The sequence below is a fragment of the Mustela erminea genome, chromosome 4 (assembly GCF_009829155.1).
Source record: "Mustela erminea isolate mMusErm1 chromosome 4, mMusErm1.Pri, whole genome shotgun sequence".
Taxonomy (NCBI): domain Eukaryota; kingdom Metazoa; phylum Chordata; class Mammalia; order Carnivora; family Mustelidae; genus Mustela; species Mustela erminea.
In genome coordinates this window covers 26,464,348-26,474,793 of record NC_045617.1, presented here as the reverse complement: position 1 = coordinate 26,474,793, position 10,446 = coordinate 26,464,348, and the positions used below count along the sequence as shown (strand labels likewise).

Genomic DNA, 10,446 nt, shown 5'->3' with positions numbered 1-10,446 from the left:
ACTAATGTGTATGGAAGGAACTCCTTTTTGGGGGGGGTGTACATTTATTTTTTACTTTTTTTGAAGATTTTATTTATTTATTTGGCAGACAGCACAAGAAGGGAGAGCAGCAGGGAGGGGGAGAAGCAGGCTCCTTGTAGAGCTGAGAGCCCGATGTGGGGCTCAATCCCAGGATCCTGGGATCCTGACCTGAGCCGAAGGCATGTGCCTTCGCTGAGGTACCCAGGTGCTCGGCGAACTGCTTATTCCAATAGAGAAGTGACATGATCCAGAATGAGGGCCCTTCAACACACAGGAACCAGAAACAAAGCCTTCCATTCTTAAATAACATTTATTATTGTTGCAAAGAGGTCTTGTTCATGAGAAAGTTCTTGCATTTGAAGATATATTGGTTATGGTTATAGAAGCAGGTTTCACTGAGTGCTCTAGATGAAGGAGGCCTGACTACGACTCTGAATTCAGCAATCTAATATTCACAATGTGTTGGCTGCCACTTAGCTATTTATCCAAACATGCCTTTTAAATTTTTTTTTTTTTTAAACATGTGCCTGCACAGGGTGGAAAAAAAAAACACCAAGGGCTTGCTAAAAAGGAGAAGCCTAAAAAAGATAAAATTCCCGCAGCAGTTCTGTTCCACTGCAGTCTGTGAGTGCAGGAACGGTGTCCGTGTGGGGAAGCATTACGCCCAGTGGTTTCTCCGTGTGGACGGTGTGAAAGCCCTTGAGGTTTTCTGCGGCTGTCAGGAGGGAGCGGGAGAGTCCGTTTACGGAATCCAGTCGATGTTCAGGCACCGCGCTATGAACGCAAACATATCTGAGACCTCTTCTATCACTTTGGCTGTGGGCTTCCCGGCCCCGTGGCCGGCCTTGGTGTCCACGTGGATAAGCAGGGGGTTGCTCTGCTTCCGGCTCCGACCCACGACGTACTGAAGGGTAGCGATGAACTTCAGGGAGTGGAGCGGGACCACACGGTCGTCGTGGTCGGCAGTGAGGAGAAGCATGGACGGATACTGGATGTCGTCTGCCTCCGGGAGCTTCACGTTGTGCAACGGAGAGTATCTGAAAGGCAAAGGCAGTTTCGTGGGGCCAGACGGCAGAGGCAGAGTGGTGTGTCCACGGGGCTGATCAAGGAAGGTGGGTGGGTGGGTGGACACAGGAAGCCCTGTGGTTTACCACCTAACTTCACTAGCAATAACTGTGGCTAACTAGTACCCAGGTGCCCACCGCCGCCTCTGCATGAAGCGCTGTGGAGGTCCTAGCTGGCCGGGCTACGGCAAACTGGGGAGCTGCATCACGGATGTGGCTCCCGCTTTGGAAGGCTGGGTAAAGGAGAAACTCCCAGGGCTGAGAGAACCCCAACTGCAGGTGCACACTTGCGTCTTGAACTGTTCTGCATTCTTTAGACCGACTTTCTCACTACTACCAAGTAGATGGGCTTTAAGCCACTGACCGTGGATATAACTGGTGCCAGCCTTTCTTTTGTTGAAGCATACGGCCACTTTTTGCCCCTTTACATCTATAAAACATTTACTGCAGGCTCAGCGTGGCAGTCCCAGGAAGAACCTGTATCCTGTCTGGGCCTCTGGCTGGCTCTCGAGGTTGGGCAGAAAGAAAACGGCCTTAGGTGATGGTGACAAAGTTGGTAGAGGAGCAGGGAGGCACCTTCTCCAGTACAACTTTTCAGGTACGGAAACAAAAGGGTTTTAAGAATAAAAGTCTGGTCGAATTAAACAGTAATTGATAGGAGTAGTTAAGTGAGGGGGTCTCTGGATTTTCTTCTTCACATTTAACTCAATATGGACGTCATGTTTCTTAGTGTTCAGTCTTACTGAATATAATCGGCTGTTTTAGGAGAGTTTTATTTTGGCAGGTAAACAATCAAAAACATCAAAATTTCTGCTTAATCAAGTCAAGACTAGAACGTTCTGGAGTACAGCCTCCCAATAGATAGGGTGGGGGTGGCAATGGATCGGTTTTCTGATCTCATTTCAGAGTGTTCTTGGATCAACCCCAGCCTTCTAGATCAAGTTTAGTTCTTGGGGAAAAAGGTTTGGAAAACTGAGAATTTCTGCAGAAAATTTATCCAAGCTATTCCCAAACGTGGAAATCCAGCTCCATCACTGGGCGGGGGGAGGGCTTTAAGCTCCAGACGGTGCTTCATGGGACAAGCTGCTGGGTCTGAGCAGCTCCTGCCCACTCGGGCCCCTCTGGCTCGACTGTACTCTGCTGGGAGCAGCGGAGGTGAGAATACAGCCCCATGAGAGCGAGGTTGGAAAAGTAAATTCTAAAGTAGGAATACCAGAGATAACTTGAGAGGAAGATTAAGTTACTTTTCTTTCCCAAATTAATTTTAAAAGTATTAGGTTCCATTGAATATTTTGTTGCCTTTGATACACAATTTGGTCAGTATTTTGAATTTAGAGGAGACTCCCTAAGCGTGTATTTTCTTTACGTTAATTTGAACGACAGCTTCTTATTTAGCTTTTACTGGTATTTGTCGATGAGGTTATTTCAGTGATAAAACTTTGGTCATTTTAGTTGAAGAGCTGAAATCCACAAAAATCACAGAAAATCAAAGAAAAAGCTTGATGGGAGAAATAACTGTAATGAAATGTGGAGTCGACTGGGAAGACTGGGACAGGCCACGGGCAGTTCTAATTGTTGATGTCGGTCCCCAACCCCCTGCACGTGGGAAGTGAAGACAGGGAACAGCCAGAAAGAATGTAGCTTGTGGTCATGAGAGTCTAAATGTCTGCCGTTTTCCCACTGGTCCTGCCAGAGCAGCTGAAGGATAAGAATGCAGTTGTACAATATTTTAATAACGTGATTTGCAGTTTCAAATAGATATGGTTATACTGAGAGAACAAAATAAATTTAATGTACCTGCCCATATCTCTCTTTCCTTCTTAAAATCCCATACATAGACGTAAAGTACACTGACACCTTTTTCTATTAGTTTTTGATTGCTATGGTAACAAACTACTCCAAGTTTGGCAGCTTTTTGGAATAACAGAGATTTCTTATCTCACAGTTCTGTCAGCCAGAAGTCTGGGTTGCCTCAACTGGGTTCTCTGCTCTGGGTCTCAGGGCTGAAATCAAGGTGTTGGCTGGCTGGGCTCTTATCAGGAAATTCTGCGGAAAAAAAAAATCTGTTTCCAGACTCATTCAGGCTGTTGGCAGAACTCCGTTCCCATGTGGTTATTGGCCTGAGGTCTCCCTTTCTTTGATGACTGTTGGCTGGGGGCCGTTCTCAGGTTCTAGAGCCTCCTTCCTCCATCTTCAAAGCCGGCAATGACAGAGCCAGCCCTTCTCCCGCTTCTAGTCTGACCTCCCTTTCTGCTGCATCCCCTGCCTCCAGCCGGAGAAAGTGCTCTGTCTTTCAGTGTTTGTCATTAGACTAGGCCCACTTCAGTAATCCAGGATTATCGCCTTATTTTAAGGTCAGCTGATTAGTAACCTTAATTTAATCTGCAAAGTCCCTTCACAGTGGCACTCAGCTTAGTGTCTGATTTGAAGAGACCAGGGGGACAGGAATCTGGGGGTGGGAGGACATCCTTAGAATTCTGTCACATCTCTGCAGTTTGTTGTTTTTGTTAAAGACCAGATCAAAACAAGGAAGACAAATACGTATTCCCATCACTTCCCCTACTTCTGCAGTAAATGATATGCAAATAGGAGACCCCAAAATGGACAAAGAGTCAAACACTTATCCTTCTGACGGTTGAGTAGTGTATCAAATCGTTAGCAACATGTACCACATGTATTGTTATGAATTGAGACTTACTTGATAAGCCACTCAAAGTGTTGCTTGCTGTCCGAGCACCCGTAGTCGGTGGTCCAGGCGTGGCCGATGGTGTACTTATGGAACTTCAGCATGTCCATTACTCCCACTTGGGCAATAACGCAACCGAAGAGGTCAGGGCGCTGATTTGCACAAGCAGCTGAAACCAAGACAAAGAATGGAAAAGGAGACAGTCTGTCATTAAACATCTAGATAAAGACAAATCAACAAATGGTTGCTGTGGAGAAAAACCCCCATACATTTGGTGCTGGAAGTGTTGTGAGTAAGAACTATTTGTACAGTCCAAGGCAGGGCCCGTAAGCCAGCACAGGCTCTAACCACTACTGGCACACGTTCTTGTCCTGTTTTAAAAATATTCATCTTCATATACTTCAGTTACATAAATGTATTTCTTTGCTTGGGGTAAGTCAATATTTACTGAACATCCCACCACGTGCCTGGCGCTGGAGTCAGATCAGTGAAGGTTTTAGTGGGAAGGTTAAGTGAAAGAGTGATTCAGTGTGGGAACCTCCCCTGTGGGGGAGTTCAGGGGCTGTGGGGTAAGGAGGTAGGGATGCTACGGGAGGAAGTCCCAGCAAAGCTGGTGTGACGAACAGCGAGTCAAGGGAATCTGGATGTCTCCTACCTCTGGCAAAAAAACGTAGTTCACACCCTGATTCTGAGTTCGGTGCTTATTCCTAATATCAGATCCTGAGTCCTACGCTGGAAGACCCGGATTCTCTCAGCTATGAGGGGCAGGAATCTACCCCTTTAAATAAGCCTTCAGCACCCTGAGAAGGGAAACCCATTTTTGCAAGTTGTTCAAGGAACCAGGTTTGCCAACAGATGTAAACCAGTAAGCTGAAAATATAAAGGAATTACTGGATGAAACAGTCCATTACTGAACAGCTCTCCCACTACTGGAGTCAGATGGTATTTTCAATATCCTTTCCCATTAAATCTTAGATGTATTTGGGCTTCGTTCCTCTCTTCTACACTTCGCGTGTGATCTGCATGCAAATTCAGAACTACCCAGAATCTGACCTCTTCCTGCAGCTTCCATCGCCACCCTCCAGGGCCAAGCCACCACCGTGGCTCACCGGGACAGAGGCCGCCTACCTGGTGCCCACTTTTCTTCTCCTGCCTCCCTTAACACCATAACACGATCAGTCCAAAAGCGAGCCCATTAAAAAACAAGTCAACTTGTGACACTCCCCCAAAGGCTTCACATGTCCCAGAGTAAACCAGGTCTGTCAGACTGGCTCTGAGGTTCTGCCTGATTTCGCCTCCTGCCACCTCTCCCGACACTCTCCCTCACTCACTGTGCCCAGCAGCAGCCAGCCGTAGGCCTCTACTCTGTTGCTAGAACACTCTGAGCCCTTGCTGGCCTCCGGTCCTTTGGTGTGTGTTGTCTGCCTCTGACTAGAACGAAAGCTCCACAGGGGCAGAGGTGTTAAGTCTGTTTGGTTTGAAACCTACCAACGCCCTTTCTAAATTTCAACAAATTATTTTGGACATATATATGTTACCTACATGGGGATTTTTTTTTTTAAGACTATATTCTATTGGGGTAAAGAGTAAGAACAGGTGTTCAGGTTTTGCAATGACTCAGTATATTTCAAGGATAAGGAAACAAGTGAATATGCGCCCCCACCTTCCAAAACAGTGGATTTTCACGTGTGTTTTAAGTGGAGCCTACATTTGTACAATGGCCCCTCATATCCTAATGACATTGGATGGAGGGCCCAGCAAGCAAAGTCCAGGCTACCATAAATGTTCATTCTAAGGAAAAATGTCATTAACTACCCCAAATGAGGAAAAGTTACTTAGAGGCCATACCACCAGGTTGAAGGAACAGAATCTAAAACCAGCATCACCACTTTGCAGCTGTGTGACACCAGGCAAGCGACTCAAGCTCTCTGTGCCCCCGGGTCCTGGTGCACGGGACTCCTACCCCAGTTCCCGTCCCCCAGGCTGCATGCATGACAAACGAGAGCGCGCAGGCGAAGGGCTCAGTGCTGCGCCGGGCACACAGGGAACTCAGCGAGTGTGATGTGAATTAATACCATGAAAGACTTCCTGCCTGTCCGCCGTGCGTCCGCGTGCTAGCTGGCAATCCTTCGCCACTCCTCTCTGCACCCACAGCACGGGTAATTCAACAATGCTTAGTGGTGATCACTTCTTACAAGTTCTGCGTAACACAATCACAGGGGTTCTCAGGCTCAGTCCTGTGCTGGCTTAACCCCAGGAAGCTGTGGACCCAGTCTGTGGGGCTGGGGTCCCACCCAGTGTGCAGCCCCGAAGAGAATGGAGCGGGCGGGGGGTCGTGGACAGCCTCTTGGGCTATCACGAATCAAGCCTGTGTCCAGTGGGTTCAGCTGGGTCACTCTGTGTCATTTATCAGATGCCCTGAAACAAATGGGTTTTGCTTTCCTTGCTCCCACCCATGAGCCAAAGAAAGTCAAGAGTTGTCTACCGACAGTGCATCCGAAAACCCCAGGAGTGTAAACTAGTAAGTACGATCGAATCCAGTTCTCACCCACTAAGAGGCCTCCGTTTGAACCTCCATTAATAGTCAGCCTCTTGGGAGAGGTGTAACCTTCCTTGATCAGATACTCCGCCGCGTGCTGAAAGTCATCAAAGCAGTTCTGTTTGTTTGCCAGGATGCCACCTGCAATGTGCCGAAGTGAAAGACGGTAAAGAAGCAAATCCTTAAAAACAACAGCAATAGAAGTTTCATTTAAAGGGAATTCAAATGATAGGGCAGAGTTTCAACTATCGATTACTGACGCACAGCAGGCTAATCCCACATTTAGAAGAAATGCCTCAACTGAAATTTTGTTATGCATTATGGAAACTCATTAACACCACAGTCACGAGTCCACAGGGTGGACCTGATCGCTTGTGCCAGAGAACCTCGAGGATGATGGAAGTAGGAAAGCAGGTAACCAAAAAGAACATAGATTTTTAAAAAAAAATTTTAAGATTTTTTTGTTTATTTATTTGACAGAGATCACAAGTAGGCAGAGAGGCAGGCAGAGAGAGAAAGGGGAAAGCAGGCTCACTGCTGAGCAGAGAGCCCGATGTGGGGCTCGATCCCAGGACCCTGAGATTAGGACCTGAGCCGAAAGCAGAGGCTTAACCCACTGAGCCACCCAGGTGCCCCGTGAACCTAATTTTAAAACCTAGATTTTTCTGTGTAGTGAGCAAGGAGCCTATCTCAGGGACGGATGGCTGCGAGGCTGTGAGCTCACAGGGGTGCTCCTCAGCCCTCCCCTCGGCAAGAGTTGGAAACGGTATGGCTGAGAAATAAGGTACTTGGTTTCGCCCCTATTTAGAGAATGTAGTAAGCAAGAGTGAAGCAGGGAGATGGGGGTGCACAGAGCAGCCTGTTACGGTTTCTGAATCCTTAAATTAACATCTGAGCCATCTGAGAATCTGAATTTTCTCATCCGGTGCATAAAGCCAAACAAAGAAATTATGTAAAGAGAGGAACATCTGTAAGGTCTTGGAATATCTGAAAGTAAAGGCCAAAAGCCAAAGACATGCCCTCAATGGAAGAGACGTCTGAAGTAACTGCCTGGGACATGAACAAAAAACAGACATGGGTCTAATTAGATACTTGAGATTAACCACTTCTGCAGAAATTCAACTGAAGATGGAGCAGTGCTACCGAAGAAATTTTTTCATATCAAAACAAATGTTATTAAAATTTTAATAAGAAATTATCAGTGCATTAGAACAGCTAGAATTACTTAGTTTCCAGGAATATCATTTTGGGTATATGACTATATTTTTAAAAGAGCATCAAATTTTAAACCCCATAAACAGAATGGAATTTAGATCTATCAATGTTTAGTATATATGGGTCTAACTGGAAAAATCCATTTCTGGCCCCTCGACTGCCTAAACTTGGAGAAAGTTTATCAATCGGTCTAGAAACAGATAGTCTACTTTTAGACTCATTCAAGCTCCAAACTGCACCCCCGCAGGGCTTTTAGATAATTAAGTTGGTTAATTAATACAGAGATGAGGGGCATTGGCGCCTGTCACAGCACGATGCACACCTGGTGGCCAGAGGGGGTTTATGGAGAAGAATCTGGGTTCTCCAGGAGAAGGCCACGGGACCAAGACTCCATGCAGGGTGTGTGTAAGTATGTCACAAACAGTTTAACGAGTAAATGATGTGTGTTAGGTGGTCCAGACTTCACATACGGAATTGGAACATAAATATATGAGATGTAGAGATTATTTTTCTCAGATCATCTCTTAATATCATAGTATGATTTTAATGTAATTAAACTCTAATATCAGGTCAGGGTCAAAATTATACAATGACAATTGATTAAGTCTTTAGGGATGACACTTGGGAGCAGTCGCCCTAAATGACAGCGGGCAGGCGAGGAACCCAAGTGTTAACAAGAAACACTCACCCTTGCTGAGATGCTTGAGTAGTTAGTGTGTTGTCGGATGTCAGCCTTTGGGGTGCTTGCTGCATGTTCAGGGGGTCAGGCTTGGCCTTTCTACATCTTGACATCTAACAGGTACTTGTGAAAAATCTCTTTACAGATCTACCCTCATCTTTGCAGACTGGATTTGGTGCAGAAAACCCCAGCCTTTGGCCTCCGGTTCAGGAACAAGTGGATAAATGCGGGGCTGCTGCTCCTACTGTGGAAGACCCCGTTTGCCTGATGCTGCCTACCAATGCAGGGCCTGGAGGCTACCTTTGTTCCAGGAGGCCTTCTGATCAGGGATGGCCGATGATGAGTGGGGAGAAGCCTGGGGCTGCCGGGCCTGACAGCGCATTCCCACACCCTCCTGTGGCTATTGGTTAAAGAAAAGGAAGGGATAAGACTTAACAAAAAAAAAAAAAAAAAGAAAAAACAAACAAACAAACGTGGACGGCCTAGGGAATGACGCTTACTACGGAAGTAATATCCCCAGTGAAGTGAACACACGCTTTAGGAGGCTGGAGAACGGAGACTGAATCATGAAAAACAAGTGAGCTCTCAAGCCTAAAACCTGCGCATGACAGAGTCACAGCCGTAATATTAGGAGGATGCTACATCTTGGCAACATTGGGGAAATCAGAGAACGCAAGCAAAAGGATGCTTGCTCTGGGAACAGGAAAGCTCTATTTGGGGCTGCTCCTTTTAAGACAAAATGACCTGGTTGAAGATGGCCTTATAATGCTAACCAGAGAGCCTGGTCTTGACTCTGGAGAGATCGAACAAATGCCAAAAAGAGCCCTGCAGACCCACTTCTGACCGTGATAGATAAAAATGGGCCCAGACATTGCTAAAAACCCCATTCTGATGATGCTCTATAGGGAATGCTTCTGAAAAAGTGCATATTTCATTAAAATAAACAGAGTACAAAGGAAAACAAAATTGAAAAAAAAAAAAAAAAACGGAGCTGTTTCTAGAGGAGCCGTGATGCCTGCAACATGTTTGAACATCTCCTTATTTTTCACTTGTCTAGCCAAAACGCCTGTCTGCTCCTAATCCCGGCAGCTCATTCAAACACACTGGTGGCCATGCTGTGTTTCTGTAAAGAAAAGACCTCACCTTTATGCCACGTCTCTCCGTACTCGCCACCTCCTCGGATGTTGGCCACTGCAAGGACACCGCCCATGTGTCTCACAAAGATGAGCCTGGACACACTGAGAAACAGTTCAAATAATGAAGCTTCCCTTAACCACCTGGTAAGGACCACGCTGTCTCTCTCTATCCAAAAAAAATGTATTCCCGAAGATACTCCACATGTAATATTATTGAAATAGGAGTCCGGTAATTTTCTATCACTTGATTAAATTGCAAAATATAAAAGTTCTGATTAATGTGTAACTGCAAAGTTCATACATTTTCATATGCATTCAATATATCGCATTTTTCTGTGCTGGTAAGTATTTTACGACAGGAAGTGGGAATACACAGGTCATAATGCAAAGAGAGAAAGAACCAGAAGCTCTCATTTCATGCCGCATCTGTCTTTTAATGTCGGCAAACTGAGTATCTCCAACCACGTGACACAGCCCTTGAGTGAGCGGCTCGGGCTTGCAGGAATCCGCAGTAGGGTCCCCGCTTCACAGTTTCTAGAATCTCTCCCCTCATTGTTCAAGCTGGAATAAAGCTGTTGCTGAAACTGGGGTTTTAAAGAGGTGTTCCAGTTTTCCAGGCATTTAGATGCTGAATTAGGAACTAACACAAGGTGTGAGGGGGTTGAGGAGACCAGGGACATGGTCCAGAAAGGAAGCATGGAGGGCTCAGGACTGGAGAAAGTTTTCTGGAAATAAGCAGAAGGAACTAGAGCACAAAGCCATTAAGTAAGTCCTTCGGGAAATGTGGACTTTGTTTTCTCTTCCTCTTTCCACTCGGACCCTAACGGTGCTAAATGACATCCATCTTTTCTGCTCGCTGAGATTAATTATCATTCTCCCTCTCTTAGTAGCTGGGTAAATGCAGGCTTCTGTGACCTAGGGTTCTAGAAGGCCTTGAGTGCTGACTTATTGGGTCTTGAGGACTCAGAAAAAAGGAGAATTAGGGGAGGTGATCATACCACACAACTGGATTGGCCAAAGAGACTCTCAGTCACTTGGTCTTCTCATCAGCACTGTTCATGTCCTCCTGATGGTCTCTACAGAAGCTCCCAGCATATCTGCTGGGT

At 46.1% G+C, this 10,446-nt stretch overlaps 1 protein-coding gene across 3 annotated transcripts in view; it reads right to left on the bottom strand.

Moving 5' to 3' along the window:
- Positions 1-312: 312 nt before the first annotated feature.
- The window catches only part of PREP (prolyl endopeptidase), a 113,808-nt gene continuing 103,674 nt past the window's right edge, over positions 313-10,446 (bottom strand). For 2 of the 3 annotated variants that reach the window (XM_032338931.1, XM_032338932.1), the window contains 4 exons: positions 9,348-9,442; positions 6,320-6,451; positions 3,784-3,940; positions 313-1,058 (listed from right to left, as the gene is read on the bottom strand). In XM_032338931.1, coding sequence (XP_032194822.1) covers positions 764-1,058; positions 3,784-3,940; positions 6,320-6,451; positions 9,348-9,442 — 679 coding nt within the window. In that variant the 3' untranslated portion in view covers positions 313-763. The other variant, XM_032338933.1, reaches the window with a different exon arrangement.